Here is a 24410-nt window from a genome sequence, read left to right on the forward strand (position 1 = left end):
CTGAACCTGGTGGTGTGGGCCCTGAGGCTCCTGTACCTCCTTCCTGATGGCAGCAGCAAGAAGAGGGGCAGGGCCTGGATGGTGGTGGTCCTTAATGAATGCTGCTTTCTTGTCCCACTCCCATCAGGGAGGAGGCTGCGTAGCTTCCATGCCAGGATCACCAGACTCAAAAACAGTTATTTTGCCCAAACATCTCCACACCCCCAACCACCACTATTTTATCGTTTCCTGTCAGTGTCACCTCCTGTGCCTCGTGTCACTTTATGGACATAAAATCAATGTATGTAATCTATCCAATGTATTTATATTTACTGAGGTTTTCTTATTATTGTGCTCTTTAACTTATTGTGTGTGTGTCTTTTGTGTTGCATAGGATCTGGAGTAACACTAATTTTGTTCTTTACACTTGTGTATTGAAAATGACATTAAACAGTCTTGAACCTTGAATTAATCCAATAGCAAGGACACATTGGGCAGAGTATTAACGTTGAACTCTTTAAACTAATGCGACCTACACATTGTAGCAACACACAAAAAATAAATTGGGTTTTTTTTCAAACTGCTTTATTCTGGTGAATGTCGTACATCTCTGCTTACAGGGAGACCGGATAAACAACAAGCAACTATCGCTGGAATTTAATTCACAGCAGGGATTAGATTAAAGAAATCCAATCCCTTGCTGTGTACCTTTCAGAGCAGAAACTTATGCACTTGCTTTCAGAAGCATTTCATTCAGATGAAGTTAGTACAGAGAAACATTGTGTATGAAGTTCTTACAGTCTTATTCAATAAGAACACTCGAAGGAGCTGGAGGAACTGAATGGGTCAGGCAGTGTCCCTGGAAGAAAATACGGAGGCAAAGTTATGGGTCAGGCCCAACATACTGTTGCAATGACAAAGAAAGCATGACATATTTCATGAGGAGTTTGAGGAGATTTGGTGTGTCACCAAAGATGCTCAATATACTGTGGAGAGCATTCTAACTGTTGCATCACCATCTGGTATGGAGGGGCCACTGCACAGGATCGGAAAAGGCCGCAGGAAGTTGCTAACTCAGCCAGCTCCATCAAGGGGACTAGCCTCCCCATCAACGAGGGCATCTTCAAAGAGCGATGCCTCAAAAAGGCGTCCATCACGAAGGGCCACCCCCCACCCCCCCCATCACCTAGGATATGCCCTTTTCTCATTGCCATCATCAGGAAGGAAGTACCGCAACCTGAAGACACACACTCACGCTTCTTCCCCTCCCTCATCAGATTTCTAAACGGACTACTGTGCACTACCTCAGTAATTTTTGCTCTCTTCTTGTATAACTTACTTAATTTTAAAAGATATATTTTATTATAAGTTATAGTTTTTTAATTATTATATATTGTACTGTATGTAGTCACAAAAAACCCCAAAAGATTTCACGACATATGTCAGTGATATTAAACCTGATTCTAATTCCTTATCTGGACTGGAAATAAAGAGGAGAGATAGCCAGTATAAAAAAGGGGGGCAGTGAATGAAGCAAGAGCTGATAGTTGGTAGGTGGATCCACTTGAAGAGGGGTAAAAGGTAGGAGAGGGGGGTCAAGAGTGCTAATGTCTTGTGGGCGGAGTCTTCAATTATATTGGCTCCTTTCCTGAGGAGCTGAGAAACGTAGAAAGACTCCACGGAAAGGAGGCTGGTTTCCGGGATCCTCCCGCCCCTCTTCCTTTCCAGTCCTGATGAAGGATTTTGACCCAAAACATCAACTGCCCATAACACAAGGAAATGTCAGACCTTATTGGGAATATTGTGCCCAATCCTGTTGCTCATGTAGTGTTGATGATATAATCCTTTATAAAAGACCTAAAACCAGAGGTTCCCTGCCTGGGATCCATGGACACCTTGATAAATCATGTTGGTCCATGGCATAGTAAAAGTTGGGAAACCCTGGTCCAAAAGGAAATGACAAAATCATTTACAATTTGGGTTACTTGCTTAGACTTTACATCATCTGGATGGAACATCCAGGGTTGACCATGGATGGTCCATCCCAATGTCTTCTTAATAAGCAAGTCAGGGCAGTACAATATGGAGAGCAAGCTGTTGCCCATGTAGCAGGCTCTCCCTCTCCACGCAGCTGATGAATCCAAAGAAACAGGAGAGACCAATACGGTTTGGCACCAGCAGGTGCACTAGTTGCCAGCCAGCATTGAACTCAACGTAGGACTTCCTTAGGGACTCCAGCTCCAGATTTTTCCCTCTTGATTTACTCCCAAAGCCTTCCCTACGACTGGGTAAAGCTGCAAGGCACCGGAGGTTTGAGATCAGAGCTTTCTTTTTCCTAGATGAGCTGCCAACCATGGCTGACGGGCCCCATCTGCCAAAGTGCCTGGTTTTGTGGCACCAGTGACCTGCCTTTGTCCCTTCTACTGTCAGTAGAAATGGTTCTGCCAGCCGTAGTAGCTAAGTCACTTGTGAAAGCCAGCAGCTGAACTTGATTGTCAGAGGCTTTTAGAGACTCAGATCATTGGGGGCATTTAATAGATAGTGGGAGCTTATCCCCACAATCATGAGGCACACATCCACAGACCACAGTCTAAATTTAGAGACAATCTGCATAAAATCATTAAAGACCTTCACTGCCTTTCTGTCAACAAATCATTCTAGTTTTTACAGATGGGAGAGGATGGGAGATCGATTAAAATACAGAAGGACACGGCAGTCTGTGTATTATATCTTAACGCATGATCGAACGTGATGTGTATTCATGTGGTGAATCTAATTAGACGTGTGAGGTGTGTGATGTGCTGCTTTGTAACAATGTGATGGATAACTCAGACTGCATCAAAGGTTTAAGGACTCAGCAAGTATTTTAATTTTCTGTCAAAATCAGAAAGTTTTATTGTCACTGAGATTAGTCGTGAAATGTAGTGTTTTGTGGCATCAGTACAGAGTAGGCATAATAAATTACTATAAGCTGCAATGAAAATATAAATAGTGTAAAAGTGGAATAGCAAGGACCAATCATGAACCGTTCAGAAATCTGATGGTGGTGGGGAAGAAGCTATTCCTTAAACATTGAGTGTGGGTCTTCAGGCTCCTGTACCTTCTCCCTGATGGTGGTAATGAGCAAAGGGCATGTCCTGGATGGTGAGGGTCCTTAATGATGGATGCCACATTGGGCACTATCTCTTGAAGATGTCTTCTATGGATGGGAGGGTTGTGCCCATGATGGAGCTGGCTGTGTCTACAACCCTCTGAAGCTTCTTACGGTCCTGTGAGTTGACCCCTCCATACCAGTCGGTTAGAATGCTCTCCATGGTACATCAGTAGAAATTTGCAAGTCTTTGGTGACATACCAAATCTGCTCAAACTCCTAATGAAGTATAGCTTTATACAAGCCATCATAAGCCAAAAGGTTTCTTTTATAAACAGGAGGAAACCTGCAGATGCTGGAAATCAGAGTAACACACACAAAATGCTGGAGGAACTCAGCAGGCCAGGTAGTATCTATGGAAAAAAGTACAGTCGATATTTCGGGATATACAGTGGTTCAAACAGAGACAAAGGAAACTAACTTAAGTGGGAATCTTGGTCGACATTGGACAAAGGGTCTGTTTCTTTGTGGTAGTACTCTATTCAATTCCTGCTGCTGCCTATAAGGAATTTGTATGTTCTCCCTGTGACCACGTGGGTTTCCTCCAGTTGCTCTGGTTTCCCCTCATATTCCAAGGATGTACCAGTTAGGGTTAGAAAGTTGTGGCCAAGAGACAGAATTTGTAGAATGCCTATGAGGTGAGTTTTAGAGCAGCTCATGGTTGAGTCCACTAGGGGATCAGCAATTCTGGATTGGGTGTGGTGCAATGACCCAAACTTGATTAGACAACTTAAGGTAAAAGAACTCTTAGAGTGCAGTGATCATAACATGGTAGAATTCACACTGAAATTTGAGAAGGAGAAGCTACAGTCAGATGTATCAGTGTTATAGTGAAGTAAAGGGAATTATAGGGACATGAGAGAGGAGCTGTCCAAAATTGATTGGAAGGGAACGCTAGCAAGGACGACAGCAGAGCAGCAATGGCTGGAGTTTCCGGGAGAAATTCAGAAAGCACAGGATAGATACATACTAAAGAAGAAGAGTATTCTAAAGGCAGGATAATGCAACCGAGGCTGACAAGAGAAGTCAAAGCCAACATAAAAGCCAAAGAGAGGGCATTTAATGCAGCAAAGATTAGTGGGAAGTTAAAGGACTTAGAAATTTTAAAACTAACAGAAGGCAACTAAAAAGGAATAAAGAAGAAAAAGATGGAATACAAAGGTAAGCTAGCCAATAATATTAAAGAGGATACCAGAAGTTTTTTTTTCAGATATATAAAGTACAAAAGCGAGATGAGAGCAGATATCTGACCACTGGAAAATGATACTGAGAGTTAGTAATGGGGGATAAGGAAATGATGGACAAGCTGACTAAATATTTTGCGTTAGTCTTCACTATCGAAGACATTAGCAGCGTGGTGGAAGTTTAAGAGTGTTAGGAGACAGAAGTGAGTGAAGTTGTCATTACTAGAGAGCAAGCACTTGGGAAACTGAAAGGTCTGAAGGTAGATATTTCACCTAGACCAGATGGCGCAGGGTTCTGAAAGAGGTGGCTGAAGAGATTGTGGAGCCATTGGTAATGATCTTTCAAGAATTATTAGATTCTGAAATGGCTCTGGAAGACTGGAAAATTGCAAATATCACTCCACTCTTCAAGAAGGGAGAGAGGCAGAGGTGCAGTGCAGGCAGATAGTGAGGTGCAAGGTTATAACCACGTAGAGTGTGAGGTCAAGAATCCATCTCATCATACTAGGAGATTGTTCAATCATCTTTTAACAGCAGGATGGAAGTTGCAAATCATAAACACAAGAGATTCTGCAGATGCTGGAAATCCAAAGCAACACATACGACATACTGAAGGAACTCAGCAGGTCAGGCGGCATCTATGGAAATGAATGAACAATTGATGTTTCTGGCTGAAACCTTTCATCAGAACTAGAAAGAAAGAAGGAAGGGTAGAAGTTATCCTCGGGCCTGCTGGTCCGTGCTTTCAGGCTTTTGTATCTTCTGCCTAAGGCCGGGTGGGAGGAATCCTTCATTATGTCCTTACATCAGTAGAAATTTGCTAGTCTTTGGTGACATACCAAATCTGCTCAAACTCCTAATGAAGTATAGCTTCTTAAGCCAAAAGATTTCTTTTATAAACAGGAGGAAACCTGCAGATGCTGGAAATCCGAGTAACACATACAAAATGCTGGAGGAACTCAGCAGGAACAGTGCTTCTCCTTATAGATGCTGCCTGGCCTGCTGTGTTCCACCAGCATTTTGTGTGTGTTGTCTTCATTATGTCGGCTGCTTTCATTAGGATTCCAAAGTCCCTTTGAAACACAACTTGCTACAATGTGATTTCCTTTAAATAGAACGTATACTCAGTGGCCACTTTACAAGAGGTAGAACATAGTACATAGGAGAGACAGTTCAGAACTTAGAACATACAGCCTAGTGTAGTGCAGTACAGGCTCTTCAGCCTTGACTTTATGCCATCCTTTTAATTTACTTAAAGCTCAATCTAAAGCTTACCTCCTACACAGCCCAGAGCCCTCCGTTTTTCTAACATTCCATGTGCCTGTCTAATTGTCTCTTAAATGTCCCTCATGTACCTGCCTCTACCAGATTCAGATTCAGATTCAGTTTATTGTCATTTATAAACCACAAATACAATGCAGTTAAAAATGAGACAACATTCTCCGGAATGATATCACAAAAAAGCACAAAACAGACCACGCAAGAAAAACCACATTACGTTTGGTAATCCCCAATCCAGAGTCCGGAGAGACTGCCGCGTATCGATATCGCGCTACCGTCTTAGCACGTTTCCCGGAAAGGAACTACAAACCCAACAGACAAACCTAAAGCTACAAGACCTACACAAAACCACATAGTTACATATAGTTATAGTTAACATATCGTTTCAACAGTGCAGACAATACCATAATTGATAAAAGACTAACTGACAAAGACCACATAATTATAACACATAGTTTCAACAGTGCAAAGCACTACCGTAATCTGATAAAGAGCAGTCCATGGCACGGTTTAAAAGGAAGTCTCAAAGTCCCCGACAGCCCATCATCTCACGCAGACGGTAGAAGGAAGAAAAACTCTTCCTGCCATGAACCTCCAGCGCCGCAGCTTGCCGATACAGCACTCTGGGAGCTCCGACCACAGCCAACTCCGAGTCCGTCCGGAAACTTCGAGCCTCCGACCAGCCCTCCGACACCGAGCACCGAGCACCATCTCTGCCGAGCGCTTCGACCCCGGCCCCGGCCGCCAAGCAACAGGCAAAGCCGAGGATTCGGGGCCTTCCTCCCGGAGATTTTTCCGATCGCACAGTAGCAGCGGCAGCAAAACAGGCATTTCAAAAGTTTAACCAGATGTTCCCCCGTGCTTCACACGTCCGTCTCCATCAAATGAGGATTGTACACGGCCCCCTACTTGACAGATTACAGATATTCATTCCAAAGTTCATTCCAATATTCATACCACTAATGAGTCTTAGATGAGTACAGCACAGAAACAGGCCATTCAGCCCATCTAGCCTGTGCTGAATGATTTCAGCGGCCTTGTCCCAATTATCCGGACCCCGTAATTCCATAGCCCTCCATATCCCTGCCATCCAAGTACCTATCCAAACTTGCCTTAAACTTTGAAATTGAGCGGGCTTGCACCACTCGTTCCACACTCTCACCACCTTCTGAGTGAAAAAGTTGCCCCTCATGTTCTCCTTAAATATTTCACCTTTCACCGTTAGCCCATGACCTCTAGTTGTAGACCCCCGCCCTCAATCTCAGCAGAAAGCTCCTGAGCAGCACATTCCACTCACTCACCACTCTCTATGTAAAAGAAACCTGCCTCTTATATCCTCCCCTATACTTTTCTCCCATCACCTTAAAAGTACGTCCTCTGTCCACTCACAAATATCTATAGATATACCGTGAAGAGCGTTCTAACTGGCTCCATCACTGTCTGATATGGAGGGGTGGGGGGGCTACTGCACAGGATTGAAATAAGCTGCAGACACTTTATAAAGTCCTAACCTACTGAACCTTTCCCTATAACTCAGGTCCTCCAATTACTGCAGCATTCTTGTAAATTTTATTTGCCCTCTTTTTTTTCCTCTATTATGATATATTGCATTGTACTGCTGCCACAAAGACAACTAATTTCACAGCATATTTGATAAGAGCATACGTAAGAACATGAAAAATGGGAGCAGGAGTCGGCCGTCTGGCCTGTCGAGCCTCCTCCGCCATTCAATAAGATCATGGCTGATCTGACCATGGACTCATCTCCACCTACCTGCCTTTTCCGCATAACCCTGATTCTGATTCTAGTATTGGCCACTGCTGCCCCAAGGGGAAAAGGTGCTAGGAAAAGGCAAAATAAAAATATTTTGCTTGTTCCTCGTCCCAATGCAGGTCACATTCTTTTCCTCTCATTATTAGCAAAAAAAAAATCTGCAGTTGGTTGAAATCCGAGCAATGCACACAAAATACAGGGGGAGCTCAGCAGGCCAGGCAGCATCTATGGAAAAGAGTATGGCTGACATTTTGGGTTGAGACTCTTCATCAGGATTGGGGAAAGAAGATCAGGAGTCAGAGTTAGAAGGTGGGGAGAAGGGCAGGAAGAAACACAAGGTGATAGGTGAAACCAGGAGGGGGAGAGAGGTGAAGTAAAGTGCAAGGAAGCTGACTGGTGCAAGAGATACAGGGCGGGAGAAGGGGAAATCAGATAGGAGGTGATGAGGCCACACAGGTTGGAGGAGCAACACCTTATATTCCATCTGGGCAGCTTCCAGCCTCAATTCCTCAAACATTCCAATAATGGCCACCTCCCCCCACCCCCCCCCCCCCCCGCCTTCCCCATTCCCCCTCCCCCATCCCCTTTTCCCTCTCTCACCTTATCTCCTTACCTCCCCAACACCGCCCCTTCTGGTGCTCCTCCCCCCTTTTCTTTCTTCCATAGTCTTCTGTCCTCGCCTGTCATATTCCTTTTTCTCCACCCATGTATCTCTTTCACCAATCAACTTCCCAGCACTTTACTTCACCCCTCCCCCTCCACATGTTTTCACCTTCAGGCCTGATGAAGGGTCTCGTCCCGAAACGTCGACTGTTAACTCTTTTCCATTGATGCTGCCTGTCCTGCTGAGCTCCTCCACCATCTTGTGTGTGTTGCTTCCTCTCATTATTGTCTTCCAATTCTCCTGCCCGTTCAGTTAACTTATCTAGATATCTCCTGCACTGAAGGTTATCTTACATCTGCAATGTGGCACAGTCTCAGAATAGAGGGATGTCCATTAGAACAAAGATGAGGAGGAATTTCTTTAGCCAGAGGGTGGTGACTCTGTGGAGTTTGTTGTCACAGAAGAAGTATATTTAAAGTGGAGGTTGATAGGTTCTTGATTAGTCAGGGGGTTATGGGGAAAAGGCAGGAGAATGGGGTTGAGAGGGATAATAAAACAGCCATAATGGAATGGTGGAACAGACTCAGTGGGCTGAATGGCCTAATTTTGCTCCCATGTCTTATGATTTATGACCCTCTATGCTTTCCAGATGCTTCGACGTGTATGATGTCAGAGTGGATCAGCTGGTCTCCCTGCAGTCTCTCCTGCGGAATGGGAATGAGGTCTCGGGAGCGGTACATCAAGCAGTACCCGGAGGACGGCTCTGCCTGCACCCTGCCTACAGCGGAGACCGAGAAGTGCACTGTCAACACGGAATGCTGTAGGTGCATTGACAGGGAAAGGGCATCGTGCACTGGAGCTAGACTCAGCATCAAGGCTGGTTCCACACTTAGTGAAGCATTGGAAGTGACAGAGATTTGCAGTTACCTGTGCACACTCACACTGACATAAACACACACACACACACTCACACTGACATAGACACACACACACACACGCTCTCACACTGACATAGACACACACACACTCCCACTGACATAGACACACACACACATTGACATAGACACACACACACTGACATAGACACACACACACACACACACACACACACTCCCACTGACATAGACACACACACACACACACACTGACATAGACACACTCCCTCTGACATAGACACACACAAACACACACACACACACTGACATAGACACACACACACACTCACACTGACATAGACACATACACACACTCCCACTGACATAGACACACGCACACACACATGCACACACACACACACACACTCTCACATTGACATAGACACACACACACGCACATGCACACACACACACACACTCACACTGGCATAGACACACACACACACACGCTCTCACACTGACATAGACACACACACACACTCCCACTGACATAGACACACGCACACACACATGCACACACACACACACACACACTCTCACATTGACATAGACACACACACACGCACATGCACACACACACACACACTCACACTGGCATAGACACACACACACTCCCACTGACATAGACACACACACACACACACGCTCCCACTGACATAGACACACACACACACACTCACACTGACATAGACACACACACACTCCCACTGACATAGACACACACTCTCTCATACACACACACTCACACTGACATAGACACACACTCTCTCATACACACACACTCATACACACTCTCTCTCACACACTCTCACACACACAATAACACTCACACACATATACTCTCTCAAATTCTCTCGCAAACACACACACACTCATTAAATCACGAGCATGCACTATCATACACTATCATACACTCACACATACAGAAATAGAAACACACACACACACAGACAACATTATAAAAATAAATTATACATAATTTTACCGGAAAGAACATAATTAGAACACAAAAATGGTCATAGTGTTGCTAAACTTTGGAGATTAGTATTGTGCGGTGGGCTGAAGGGAAACAGCTGTTCTTGAAACTGGAGGTGTGGGACTTCAGGCTTTTGTATCTCCTGCCTGAGGGGAGCTGTGAGAACTGCTTGAAATAAGTGTGGAGATGGTTCATGGTTCCAGGAGCTTGGTGGTGAAGGCTGAGTGGTTGGGGTTGGGACTGAGCTGTGGGTAATGGGACACTGCAATGCTGGTGGACATCCTGCTGGCTCACTGACAGATCTCCTCTTCCTCCCCCGGCGACAGCATCAAGCACCTGCTTTGTGACGGAGTGGGGAGAGTGGGAGGAGTGCAGTGCAAGCTGTGGCATGGGCACCAGGAGCCGGCAGAGGATGGTCAAGATGCATCCATCAGATGGATCTACCTGTCAGGTGGACACGGTTCAGACAGAGAAATGTGAGATGCCCGATTGCCGTAAGTACCCAGACAGGCCCTGGCTTCCCGCTCACAGGCACCTCTGTGAAAGTACAACAAGTAATCTCAACCACAAAGACATCATTCGGCCCACTGCGTATGCTACACCATTTGATCACGTTTGATTTATTTTCTCTCTCAAACCCATTCTCCTAGCTGATTATGAATTTTAAAAATATTATTTACAGATGCAGCACAGTAACAGGCCCTTCTGGCCTAATGAGCCCATGATGTCCATTTTAACTTCTCAATATTTACTTATATTTAAATTATTTAAGTCGCATTAGGCCATTCAGTCCATTGAGTCTGCTTCACCATTCCATCATGGCTGATTTATCATCCCTCTCAACACTATTCTCTTGCCTTCTCCCTGTAACCTTTGATGCCCTGACTAATCAATAGCATATCACCCTCTGCTTTAAATATACCCAATGACTTGGCCTCCACAGCCATCTGTGACAATGAATTCCACAGATTCACCACCCTCTGGCTAAAGAAATTCCTCCTAATATCTGTTATAAAGAAGCTTTCTTGTCTCCTGAGGCTGTGCTGTCTGGTCCTAGACTCCACCACTATCGGAAACATTCTGTCCATATCTATTCTATCTAGACCTTTCAGTTTTCAGTAGGTAAATTAGGGTGACAAGCTAGCAGAGACAATGTGCAGGCACAAGGAGGGGTATGGAGGGCTATAGTCTGGGTGCAGGCTGATAGGACTAGGCTGAGGATCAGGTCACCATGGCCTAGATGGGCCGAAAGGCTTGTTTCTGCGCTGTAGTGCTCTATGAGGCTGGAGAGGCTGCAGGGCATTCAGAGAGGGGAGGGTGAGCAGCCAGCTGTCGTGGTGCATGTAGGTACTAACGATATAGGAAGAAAGTGGGATGAGGTCCTACAAGCTGAATTTAAGGAGCTAGGAGATAAATTAAAGAGTAGGACCTCCAAGGTAATAATCTCAGGTTTATTATTGGTGCCACGTGCTAGCCAGAGTTGGAATAGCAGGATAGCTAGAATGAATATGTGGATTGAGCAGTGGTGCAGGAGGGAGGGTTTCAGATTCTTGGGGCATTGGAACTGCTTCTGGGGGAGGTGGGACCAGTACTGTCTGGACGGTCTACATCTGGTCAGGGCCAGGATCAATGTCCTAGGGAGATTATTTGCTCGTGCTGTTGGGGAGGTTTTAAGCTAATATGGCAGGGGGATAGGACCCCTCACAGAAAAGAAGAGGGAATGCAGAGACCTAAGCTAGAGTTAGTGAAGAAAAAAGTAAGAGTAGAGTGCATAAAAGTAAAAAGCAAAAATCGCATAGGTCATTAAAAGGACAATGAGTATAAGGGCACTTTACCTAAATGCCCATAGTATTATTAACAAGGTTAGTGAACTTGTGGCACAGATCAGCACCAAGGCATATGATTTAGTGGCCATTACAGAAACCTGGTTGCAAGGTGGAGATGACTGGGAATTAAATGTCCAAGGTTTTCAGGTAATACGGAAAGACAGGCAGGAAGGCAGAGATGGTAGGGTGCCGCTCTTCATTAGGGATGAGATCAGGGCGATTGTGAAAGATAAGATCTATGGAGCAGAATGTTGAGTCCATCTGGGTAGAGATTAAGAATAGTAAAGGGCAAAAATCACTGGTGGGAGTTGTCTATAGGGCACCTAATAAAAATATTGCAGTGGCAGAGGCGATTAACCAAGAAATAACTGAGGCTTGTAAGAACGGACGGCAGTTGTCATGGGGGATTTTAACTTCCACATAGATTGGGTGAATCAAGTTGGTCAAGGAAGTCTTAAGGAGGACTTCATAGAATGCATCCGTGATGGCTTTCTTGAGCAGCATGTTAGTGAACCTACAAGGGAAAATACTATCTTAGATCTAGTCCTGTGCAATGAGACAGGTAAGATTAACAATCTTGTAGTCAGGGATCCTCTTGGAAAGAGTGATCATAGTAAGATTGAATTTCGCATTCAGATGGAGGATGAAATAGTTAGATCTAAAACTAGTGTATTATGCTTGAACAAAGGAGACTACAACGGGATGAGGGAGAAGCTGTCTAATGTGGATTGGGAGCACAGGCTATTTGGTAGGACAGTTGAGGAACAGTGGAATACTTTCAAAGAGATTTTTCACAGTGTTAAACAAAAGTATATTCCAGTCAAAAGTAAGGACAGTAAGTGTGGGGAGAGCCAGCCTTGGATAACTAAGGAAATAAAAGATAGTATCAAATTAAAAGCTCATGTGTACTAAGTCACAAAGAGTAGTGAGAGATTGGAAGATTGGGAAAACTTTAAAAAGCAACAGAGAACAACTAAACAAGAAATAAGGAAAGGGAAGATAGCGTATGAAAGTAAACTAGCACAAAATATAAAAACAGATAGCAAAAGTTTTTATAAATATATAAAGCAGAAAAGGGTAGCTAAAGTCAATGTAGGTCTCTTGGAAAACGATAAAGGGAAATTGATATTGGATGATAAGGAAATGGCTAAGGCATTAAAATGAGACTATTTTGTGTTGGTCTTCATGGTGGAAGATATGTCTAATATGCCAAGGAATGATGTTATGGACGAAATAGGAGGTGAAGACTTTGATAATATCACTGTCACTAAAGAGATAGTGATGAGCAAACTAGAGGGCCTGAAGATAGATAAGTCCCCTGGTCCTGATGGGATGCATCCCAGGGTGCTGAGGGAATTGGCGGAGGTTATAGTAGACACATTGGTAATCATTTACCAAAACTCTCTAGACTCTGGGCAGGTCCCAGTGGATTGGAAGACAGCAAATGTCACGTCACTTTTTTAAAAAGGATGTAGACAAAAGATGATCAACTGTAGGCCAGTTAGCTTAGCATCTGTAGTTGGGAAGATGCTTGAAGCTGTCATTAAGGAAGAAATAGAGAAACATTTAGAAAGGATTGGTACCATTAGACAGACGCAGCATGGATTCAGAAAGGGCAGGCCCTGTTTGACAAACTTACTGGAGTTCTTTGAGGCCATAATGAGTGCAGTGGATAGAGGGAAACAGGTGGATGTTGTATACTTGGATTTCCAGAAGGCGTTCGATAAGCTGCCGCACAAGAGACACAATAAGATACGGATGCATGGAGTTGGAGGAAGTGCATTGGCATGGACAGTGGATTGGTTAACCGATAGAAGACAGAGAGTTGGTATGAATGGGTGTTTCTCTGGTTGGCAGTCAGTGGTGAGTGGGGTGCCGCAGGGGTCAGTGCTGGGCCCGCAGCTGTTTACCATTTACATTGATGATTTGGAAGAGGGGACTGAGTGTAGCGTAGCAAAATTTGCTGATGACACTAAACTGAGTGGAAAAACAAATTGTACAGAGGATGTGGAGAGTCTGCAGAGGGATATAGATAGGTTAAGTGAGTGGGCCAAGGTCTGGCAAATGGAATACAACGTTGGTAAATGTGAGATCATCCACTTTGGAAGGAATAATAGAAGAACAGATTATTATTGAAATGGTGAAAGATTGCAGCATGCCGTTGTGCAGAGGGACCTGGGAGTGCTTGTGCATGAATCGCAAAAAGTTGACTTGCAGGTGCAACAGGTTATTAAGAAGGCAAACGGAATGTTGGCCTTCATTGCTAGAGGGATTGAATTCAAGAGCAGGGAGGTCATGCTGCAACTATACAGGGTACTGGTGAGGCCGCACCTGGAGTACTGTGTGGAGTTCTGGTCTCCACACTTGAGGAAGGATATACTGGCTTTGGAGGCAGTGCAGAGGAGGTTCACCAGGTTGATTCCAGGGATAAAGGGGTTAACCTATGAGGAGAGATTGAGTCACCTGGGACTATACTCTCTGGAGTTCAGAAGAATGAGACGGGAACTTATAGAAACATACAGAATTTTGAAAGGGATAGATAAGGTAGAAGCAGGAAAGTTGTTTTCATTGGTAGGTGAAACTAGAACTAGGGGACATTGCCTCAAGATTCAGGGGAGCAGATATAGAACGGAGATGAGGAGGAACTGTTGTTCCCAGAGAGAGGTGAATCTGTGGAACTCTCTGCCCAGAGAAGCAATTAAAGCTTCTTCACTAAATATATTTAAGAAATAGTTAGATAGGTTTTTACATAGTAAGGGAATTAAGGGTTCTGGGGAAGAGGCAGGTAGATGGAGCTGAGATCAGCCATGATCTTATGGAATGGTGGGGAAGGCTCGATGGGCTGGATGGCCTACTCCTGCTCCTATTTCTTAAGTTCTTATGACTCTATGACTGTAGAGCAGGAGTTCCCAATGTTTTTATACCATTAAGCAAGGGGTCTGAAGGGCCCAGGTTGAGAATCCCTGCTTTAGACAATGGTAATGATGTTGCATTATTTACGACTGCATTCTTGCCTTGTGTTGCAGAGACCATCCCGTGCATGCTGACCCTCTGGTCAGACTGGAGTGAGTGCAGTGTGTCCTGTGGCATTGGCAAGCGTGTGCGCCGGAGGATGCTGAAGTCACTGGCCGAGGTGGGGGAGTGCAGCGAGGAGCTGGAGCAGATGGAGAAATGCATGCTCCCCGAGTGTCGTGAGTACTGGTTCACAATGCTGAAGCCTTGCCCTGTCCCTATTGTGTTCCTCGCAAGGCACAGGCAGGCCAATCAGACCCTCACAGAGGCCACGCAGCATCTATGGAAATGAGTAAACAGTTAACATTTCAGGTTGAGACCCTTCATCGGGACAAGGGACTCGGCCTGAAACATTGCCTGTTTACTCTTTTCCAAAGATGTGGCCTGGCTGCTGAGCTCCTACAGCATATTGTGTGTGTTGATTTGGATTTCCAGCATCTGCAGATTTTCTTGTGTTTGAGACCTTAATAAAGTTATTATCATCCATCATGGAAGCAGAGCCTTCAGTCCAAATGGTCCGTGCTGCCCAAGGTTCCTATCAGAGCTAATCCCAATTGCCCACGTTTAGTCCACATCCTCTAATCCAGAGGTTCCCGACCTTTTTTATGTCACGGACCCCGACTGTTAACTGAGGGGTCCATGGACTCCAGGCTGGGAACCCCTGCTCTAAATCTTCCCTGTCCATGTGCTTGTCCAAGTACCTTCTAAATACTGTTAATGTTCCTGTCTCAACCACTTCCTCTGGCAGCTCATTCCATTGACCCACCTCTCTCTGTATGAACAAATTTGCCCCTCTAGTTCCTATTAAATCTCTCCCCTCTCACCGTAAATGTTTACACTCTAGTTATTGATTCCTCAACCCCAGGAAGAGGATAGCATGTGGTCATCCTATCTAAGTCTCCAAGATCTTATACACCTCTGTAAGATCACCCCCTTTCCTCCTACCAGTAGCCAATAATGCCCTGGTCTGCTCATCCTCTCTCCACAGCTCGATGGGAAGAGGAAGAAGAGGGAATGTCCAGGGTGGGTGGTGTCTTTGATATTGTTGGCTTTTAACCGAGAGAGTGGGAAGTGTACCCAGAATCAATGGAGCACATCCTAGACACTTCCACTTATCTTCATAGTAGAGATAATTCCCAGTGGCCTATTAACATATCAAAGCAGAGAGCTGCAGGGTACAGGAGCCAGAACACCTGGGCTATGGGAAGTTACCTGCAATCTTCACCTTTCTCAACATCTACCATCAAGGACATCTTCAAAAGGTGGTGCCTCAAGAAGACAGTATCCATCATGTAGGACTTCCTCATTGCTACCATCAGGGAGGAGGCACGGGACCCTGAAAGCATACACTCTATGTTTTAGGAAGACCTTCTTCCCCTCCACTATCAGATTTCTAAATAGCCCATACATCACTATCTGTTCTCTTCCCTTTTTTGCACTGTTTATTTATTTGCTTATTTATCTATTTATCTACATATCTATCCATTTATCCATCTACCTATCTATACATTTATCCATCTGTTTATCTGTCTATCTATCCACCTATCTATATTTATCAATTTATTTATTTAGAGATAGAGCACAGCCTGACAAGCCCAAGCTGTGCAATCACACCCATGTGACCAATCAAGCTACTAACTGGTACGTTTTTGGAATGTGGGAGGAAACCGGAGAATTTAAAGGAATTCCGTGCAGTCACAGGGAGAATGTACAAACTCCTTACAGACAGCAGCGGGAGCTGAACCCGCATCACCGGTGCTGCCGTGGCGTTATGCTGACCGCTGCACTACTACACTGCCTTTCTATATATACTTATTATAACTTATAGTAATTTTTATGCACTGTACTGCATTACTGCCACAGAACAATAAACTTCATGACAAATGTCTCTGATAATAAATTTGATTCTAAAGCATAGAACATAGAATATATAACAATATAACACAGTCAGGCCCTTCAGCCTACAATGTTGTGCCATCCTTTTAACCTATTCTAAGATTAATCTAACCCTGCTCTCCCACATAGTCCTCCATTTTCTAACATACATTTGCCTATTTAAGGGTTTTTTTAAGTGTCCATACTCTATCTGCCTCTACCACCTCCACCAGCAACATGTTCCATGCACCTACCAGCCTCTGTGTTAAAAACCTACCTCTAACATCCCTCCCTATACTTTCTTCCAATCACCTTAAAGTTCTGCACCCTTGTATTAGCCATTTCTATCCTGGAAAAAAGAGTCTAGCTGTCCACTCGATCTATGCTTCATAGCATCTTGTACATCTCTATCTGGTCACCTCTAATCTTCCTTCACTCCAAAGAAAATAGTCCTAGCTTGTCCAACCTGTCCTGAAAAGACAAGCTCTATAATCCAAGCCAAGAACAGACCCCTGCAGAACACCGCAGGTCCTCGACCTCCAGGCAGAATACACTCCAATTACACCCATCCTCTGCCCTCTGAAGGTAAGCCAATGCTGAATCCACACAACCAAGTTTCCTTGGATTTCCAACCCCCTGACTTACTGAATGAGCCTGAATGTGGATCTTTATTAAACATCTGGTACGAAATATCAAACTCTGATTCTGATATTTACATGATGCTATTTTCTCCATTCCAGCAACCGATTGCATGGTCTCTGAGTGGTCGGAATGGTCCGAGTGTAACAAGTCTTGTGGCAAGGGCCACACAATCAGGACCAGGATGGTTAAGGTGGAACCTCAGTTTGGTGGAACACCTTGCCCAGAGACCGTCCAGCGCAAAAAGTGCAAGATCCGGAGGTGCACAAAGAGGCAGGGAGATGAGAAAAGGCGTCGGAAAGAAGCTCCGGAAAGGCAAAGGAACAGAGAAATGAGAGGGGAGCCAAAAATTCTGGAACATACAGGTATATTTGAGCTTGATTCATTGTGAATCCATTTGATTGTAAGATAAAGGAGCAAAATCAGGCCATTCAGCCCATTGAGTTTTTTCCTATTCAATCATGGCTGATTTTTATTCCCCTCACCATTCTCCCCATAACCAATCAAGAACCTACCACTCTCCAGGGACTCACACAAAATGCTGAAGAACTGATTGAGTAACTCCATCAAAGGTTACGGGGAGAAGGCCGGGAACTGGAGTTGAGGAGGAGATAAAAAGAATGATCAGCCACGATTGAATGGCGGAGCAGACTCAATGGGCCAGATGGCCTAATTCTGCTTCTATGTTATCTGGTCTTATAATTGTCAGCTCAGCTTTTTTGAACTACGCTCCTAAACTAACGCCTGAAAGTATAGGGGATGCAGGCTCAGTCGACACTTTCAAACACCAGCTCAAAACTTATTTATTTAACTAACACCTTTTGTCCTTTTTTCATGTATATTTTTATTTTCATATTTTTTAATTTTCATGTTTGTACTTTATCCTATTTTGAACTTTCTACTTTGAACTATATTGTTTGCATGGAAACCGTATAACAATTACAGCACGGAAACAGGCCACCTCGGCCCTTCTAGTCCATGCTGAATGCTTACTCTCACCTAGTCCCACTGACCTGCACTCAGCCCATAACCCTCCATTCCTTTCCTGTCCATATACCTATCCAATTTTTTTTAAATGGCAAAATGAAAAGTGCTCTGTAAATCTTACTATCGTTATTATTATTATTTTCTCAGTTCAAGCTGGTAATTCCTGAGGTACAGGCATGGCCAATCACTATTATTATTATCATTTGTTCAGGATGCAAGATGAAACCATGGACTGCCTGGTCTGAGTGTAGCAAGTATTGTGGTGGAGGCATTCAGGAGCGTTTCATGGCCGTGAAGAGAAAATATCGCACTGCGCAGCTGTCCAGCTGCAAGGATATGAGAGAGATTCGAGCGTGTAACGTCCATCCATGTTAGGAGGTGTGGCTGGCTTTCCCGCTCACAGATAGACGCACTGCTTTTTGTTCTGAAGTGATGGAATAGTATTTTAATTTTTTTCCGACACAAAATCTTTCCATATCTGTAACCTTTATAAACGTTCCAAGATCACTGCACACATACAGGCATAAGTGTGCTTGCACACACACACACACACAGAGACACACACAAACACGCCCTGCACTCATACTCACGAGCTGATTAGAAAGAAGTCTGGCCTGTTTAACCTGTGGTCACATCTTATTTTAATTTTTATGCACTGTGTGATGTTATTTTTCTCCAGAGTGTTAAAACCTTTGCATCATAGCTGTTGGTGTGAGATTTTTTAAAAATAAAAATGAATTCATTTATTATACAAGACTTAGATGCCTTATCAAAATAACATTTACTGTTTGTTCTTTCATGGTAAGAAGAATAAAGTTAAAGAAACTCAATAGTCTTAATAATTAAAATAAATAGTTTTAATTTGCCTATTGTTTGTTACATTCTGTGGTACTTTTCCTGATGCCCCAAGTGATTTGATCAAGAGCTTGGCAGAAATATTCCAAGATTCCTTTTTGATGTTGTTAGATGTGTTTTTTGAAAACTCATTGTTAAACTGAGAGAGAGAGAGAGAGAGTGAGAGAGGGGGGGAGAGAGAGAGAGGGAGAGAGAGTGAATGAGAGAGAAAGAGAGAGTAAGAGTGAGAGAGAGGGAGAGTGAGAGAAAGTGAGAAAGAATGAGAGAGTGAAAGATTGAGAAAGAGAGATTGTGTGAGAGAGAGAGTGTGTGAGAGAGAGAGAGAGAGAGTGGAAGCATGAGTGAGTTTCATTAGTATAACACACACTTTACCTATTTTACCGTTTCTATAAAAAGAAAAAAAAGAAAAATTGATAATTTTGTTTATATATTAACTTGTCCGGTTACCACGCTTGACAATAAAACAAAATGGCAATAACATTATCTGGTGTGTTTTATTTCCCAATGTCGCTGTAAGAAACTGCATGAATTGTGCTGGAAACAATAATGGTGCATTGCTGACGTACCATAATAACAAACCAAGAGTCAACCAGAGTAACACACTCTAAGCAGGACAGGCTGTATTTATGGAAAGAAATAAAGAGTCAGCATTTCAGGCTGAGACCCTTCATCAGGACTTAGCCCAAAACATTGACTCTTTACTCCTCTCCATTGATGCTGCCTGACCTGCTGAGTTCCTCCAGCATTTTCTGTGTGTTGCTCTGGATTTCCAGCATCTGCCGAATCTCTTGTGTTTAAGAATTAACCAGTTAACCTATCGATAGGCCAGATGGCCTACTCCTGCTCTTATTTCTTATGTTCTTGTGGATGGGTACACTGTGTTTTGCAAATTTCCCGAATCATGAGATTAATTCGAGAGGTGAGAGGTGACACACCAAATGCACTTAAAAGCCCGTTAAGTAGATGGATGAAAACGTAGGGAATGGAAGGATCTGATTCGTGTACAGTATAGGCAAAAGAGATTTACTTGAATTTGAGTTCATGTTTAGCACTGGTATTGTTGGGTTCTGGTTCATATGCCCTGGTAGTGGAGAATGTGAACATTTTGATGGGTGGACAGGATGCCATTTGGGCTAGCTGCTTTGCCCTTGATGTTGTTAGGTTCCTTGAAACATGTTGGAGCTTCACTCATTCAGGCAAAAGATAAAAGGTCAGGTTTGTTTTTCAAAGATTAGCCTTATCTGTCATTGAAACATCGAGTGAAATGTGTCATATTGTGTCTAATCCAGTCAGTGAGCATTACGTTGGACATCTTTGGAATGCGGAGGGAAAGCAGAGCACCCAATGGAAACCCACAGGGTCATCGGGAGAACATACAAAACAAGCAGCAGTGGGAATTGAACCCATGTTGGTAATACTGTAAAGCATTATGCTGACCACTACACTAACATGCCACCCCATATGACTTCAGCAAATAATTAGGAAGCAGGTGAGATGCTATGAATGATGCCAAGAGATAGAACATAGAATATACAACATACAATTCAGGCCCTTCTGCCCACAATCTAGTACTCACTTACATAATTAAACTCCATCTGTGACTAGTGGAACTCTAAAGTGAGGTGTTAACCATTACACTACCACACTGCTGTGGAATCTGGTGATTTTTCAATCCAAAGTTCTATTAGAAGTCAAGTCAAGTCAACTCACTTTTTATTGTTGTTTCAACCATAACTGCTGGTACAGTACACAGTAAAAACGAGACAACGTTTTTCAGGACCATGGTGCTACATGAAACAGTAGAAGAACTACACTGAACTACGGAAGAACAACACAGACAGAAAAAAACTACACTAGCCTACAGACCTACTCAGGACTGCATGAAGTGCACAAAACAGTGCAGGCATTGCAATAAATAATAAACAAGACAATAGGCACAGTAGAGGGCAGTAAGTTGGTGTCAGTCCAGTCTCTGGGTATTGAGGAGTCTGATAGCTTGGGGGAAGAAACGGTTACATAGTCTGGTTGTGAGAGCCCGAATGCTTTGGTGCCTTTTCCCAGACGGCAGGAGGGAGAAGAGTTTATATGAGGGGTGCGTGGAGTCCTTCATAATGCTGTTTCCTTTGCAGATGCAGCGTATAGTGTAAATGTCTGTAATGGTGGCAAGAGAGACCCCAATAATCTTCTCAGCTGACCTCACTATCCGCTGCAGGGTCTTGCGATCCGAGATGGTGAAATTTCCGAACCAGGTAGTGATGCAGCTGCTCAGGATGCTCTCAATACAACCCCTGTAGAATGTGGTGAGGATGGGGGGTGGGAGATGGACTTTCTTCAGCCTTCGCAGAAAGTAGAGATGCTGCTGGGCTTTCTTTGCTATGGAGCTGGTGTTGAGGGACCAGGTGAGATTCTCCATCAGGTGAACACCAAGAAATTTGGTGCTCTTTACTATCTTTACCGAGGAGCCATCAGTGGGGAGTGGTTGCTCCGTTCCCTCCTGAAGTCAACAACCATCTCTTTTGTTTTGTTCACATTAAGAGACAGATTGTTAGCTCTGCACCAGTCCGTTAGCCGCTGCACCTCCTCTCTATAAGCTGACTCATCGTTCTTGCTGATGAGACCCACCACGGTCGTGTCATCGGCGAACTTGATGATGTGGTTCGAGGTGTGTGTTGCAGCACAGTCGTGGGTCAGCAGAGTGAACAGCAGTGGACTGAGCGCACAATCCCGGGGAGCCCCCATGCTCAGTGTGATGGTGTTGGAGATGCTGCTCCCGATCCGGACTGACTGAAGTCTCCTAGTCAGGAAGTCTAGGATCCAGTTGCAGAGGGAGGTGTTCAAGGACAAGTGAAAACTTGTTGTCTCATGTTCACTTACATGAAATTTAAACAAAAAACAGGTACAGAACACATGGAAGTAAAGAGAAGAAACCAAACGCAAAGACTAAGACAAGATGGTAATTTTTGCAGAGGCTGACACTTTATCGAGTTAAGGCAAATTCCTGAGATAAGCAGAGTGCCAATTAAAAGATACACAGTCACAGCATGTGATACACTTAGCCAATGAAAAATTAAAAGCTGATAAAGTTACGTAACTGCTATACCGCTTTGTCAGGTAGGCGGAGACAAACATCACATATTATGAAAATTAAATGAGTTAAGAATGTAAGTAAAAGGTACAATTTTAGTCTTGTATTAATTCAACCTTACTAAAAGATTAAAATAAGCAACCAATTCTGACTCCGCCTACCGTGCAAGTGGAAATTTTTCTATTATACAGGTGCCATGTAACAATGGGATGACATTGAGCAGTCAGGATTGGGTGACAGAGTAACAGATGAGTGGCTAGCACTTGGCTTTACAGTACCAGTGACCCAGGCTCAATTCCTGCCACTGCCTGTAAGGAGTTTGTACGTTCTCTGCATGACCACATGGTTTTCCTCCCACAGTCCAAAGATATACCGCTTGGTAGGTTAATTGGCAATTGTAAATTGTCCTAAGATTAGGTGAGGGTTAAATCGGGCATTGCTGGGCAGTACGGCTTAGAAGGGCCTATTCCACACTGTATCTCAATAAATAAATTAATAAATACATAAAATGCCATTCCATACTCAATACACAGACTGTGACTTGCTTGTGGAGCCACAGCCTCCCTTACTGGAAGCCAGGTATGAATGCTTCTCCTGAACGTACACACACAATGAGTCAGGAACAGCTTCTGCCCCTCTGCCACCCGATTTCTGAATGGACATTGAACCCATGAACACTATGTCACTACTTATTTTATTTCTATTTTTGCAATACTAATTTAATGTAACTATTATATATAGACTGTACTTACCGTCATTCACTTTTTTCCATTATCATGTACTGCAGCTTAACAGCAAATTTCACGACACCCATCTGCCACCTTACTGGGTCATGGCGGAGAGGTGTTCGGCAGGTGGGAAGCAGGGAAAAGATAAGAGTGAAGCCAGGGTGGGGAATTGAAACAGAGGCCAGGGGATGGGGACAAATTATTGGAAGTTAGAGAAGTCAGTGTTCATGTGCTTGGGTTGGATGTTTCCCGAACGGAACATGAGGTGTTGCTCTCCAGCCTGAGACCTGTGGAGGTCCATGACCATCTTGAGGTCATGGACCAACATATCGGAATGATAACGGTGATAGGGATTGAAACGGTTCTCCGCCGGGACATCCTGCTTTTTGCAATTGGAGTGAAGGTGCTTGAGAAAACGAACCCCCAATCTATGTTGGGTCTCACTAATGTCAGGTCTCATTGATTCCGTGATGGTTATTATTCCTGTGAGGATTTATTGAGTATGCCCACCAGAAAATGAATCTCAGGGTTGTTTATGGTGACACGTACTTCAATAATAAATTTACTTTGAGCTTTGAACATAGAGGAGGCCACATCGGGTGCACTGGATGCAGTGGGAAATGGTAACAGATAGGCAGGTGAAGTGTTGCCTCTGTTAATAAAACACTATTCAAAATGTGCGTAATGTGCAGCACAGGGAAACATTAAATAGTAAACAGTACAGTAAAAAGTAAACTGCTTGCTATCCTAGTAATGAGACCTCAGCAGGTCTTCCAGCCCACAAAAACTATGCTGAACCAAGGTTATAGTTTTCCAAGCAGCACAGCTGAAACCCCTGGGTCAGTGTATCGGAGGCCCAGTGTCGGTGAATCCGGGCCAGGGACTGCAGGTTGGAAACCTAGAGGCAGTCTGTCCTGATGTTGGAAGCTTTTCTCTCTCTGTGAGTGGGTGGGTAGGCGGGAAGCAGGAAGGGGGGGGGGGGGCTCGTTTTATGTTGTTGTCTTGTTCGGCAGCTGTTGGTGCTTGTGTTGTACTGCCAGGCGCGGTGGGCATGTTATGTTGGCACTGGTCTGTGCAGTGACACTTGATGGCTGCCCCCCCACAATGCTTGGTTGTTAATGCAAACAACGCATTTCACCGTATGTTTTAATATGCAAATATGACAAATAAATTAACAGCACAGTGATGCACCTATGATAGTACAGATGATAGAAAAATGGAGAGTTATGTAAAAGGGAAGGTTATTAGATATTGGACTGGGCTAAAAGGTTGGCACAACATTGTGGGCCGAAGGGCATGAAATGTACTTGTACTGTTCTATGTTTTATGTTAAACAATCTCCCTCAAATGACAATTGGCAAGTTATCTTTTTTGAACTACGCCTCTAAAGTGTGGATTTCAATTCTTAAAACTTTCAGGGATTTAGACTCAGATGATACTTTTAAACACCAGCTCAAAACCGATTTATTTAACTTTGCTTTTAAATAATATATTTTTGTCTTTTATTTTCATGTTTTTAT

The 24410-nt window shown here is 43.9% G+C and overlaps 1 protein-coding gene across 1 annotated transcript in view; it reads left to right on the forward strand.

Annotated features, from left to right (window-relative positions):
• LOC140729737 (spondin-1-like) overlaps positions 1 to 19557 on the forward strand; it is a 328115-nt gene extending 308558 nt beyond the window's left edge. Inside the window, exons 12-16 of the mRNA XM_073049880.1 lie at positions 8622 to 8792; positions 10210 to 10377; positions 14736 to 14900; positions 17337 to 17600; positions 18434 to 19557. Of these exons, the coding sequence (XP_072905981.1) occupies positions 8622 to 8792; positions 10210 to 10377; positions 14736 to 14900; positions 17337 to 17600; positions 18434 to 18597 (932 nt within the window). The 3' untranslated portion in view covers positions 18598 to 19557. The remainder of the gene's footprint in view (positions 1 to 8621; positions 8793 to 10209; positions 10378 to 14735; positions 14901 to 17336; positions 17601 to 18433) is intronic.
• Positions 19558 to 24410: the final 4853 nt, after the last annotated feature.

Source organism: Hemitrygon akajei, chromosome 6 (genome assembly GCF_048418815.1).
Source record: "Hemitrygon akajei chromosome 6, sHemAka1.3, whole genome shotgun sequence".
In the NCBI taxonomy this organism is placed as follows: Eukaryota; Metazoa; Chordata; class Chondrichthyes; order Myliobatiformes; family Dasyatidae; genus Hemitrygon; species Hemitrygon akajei.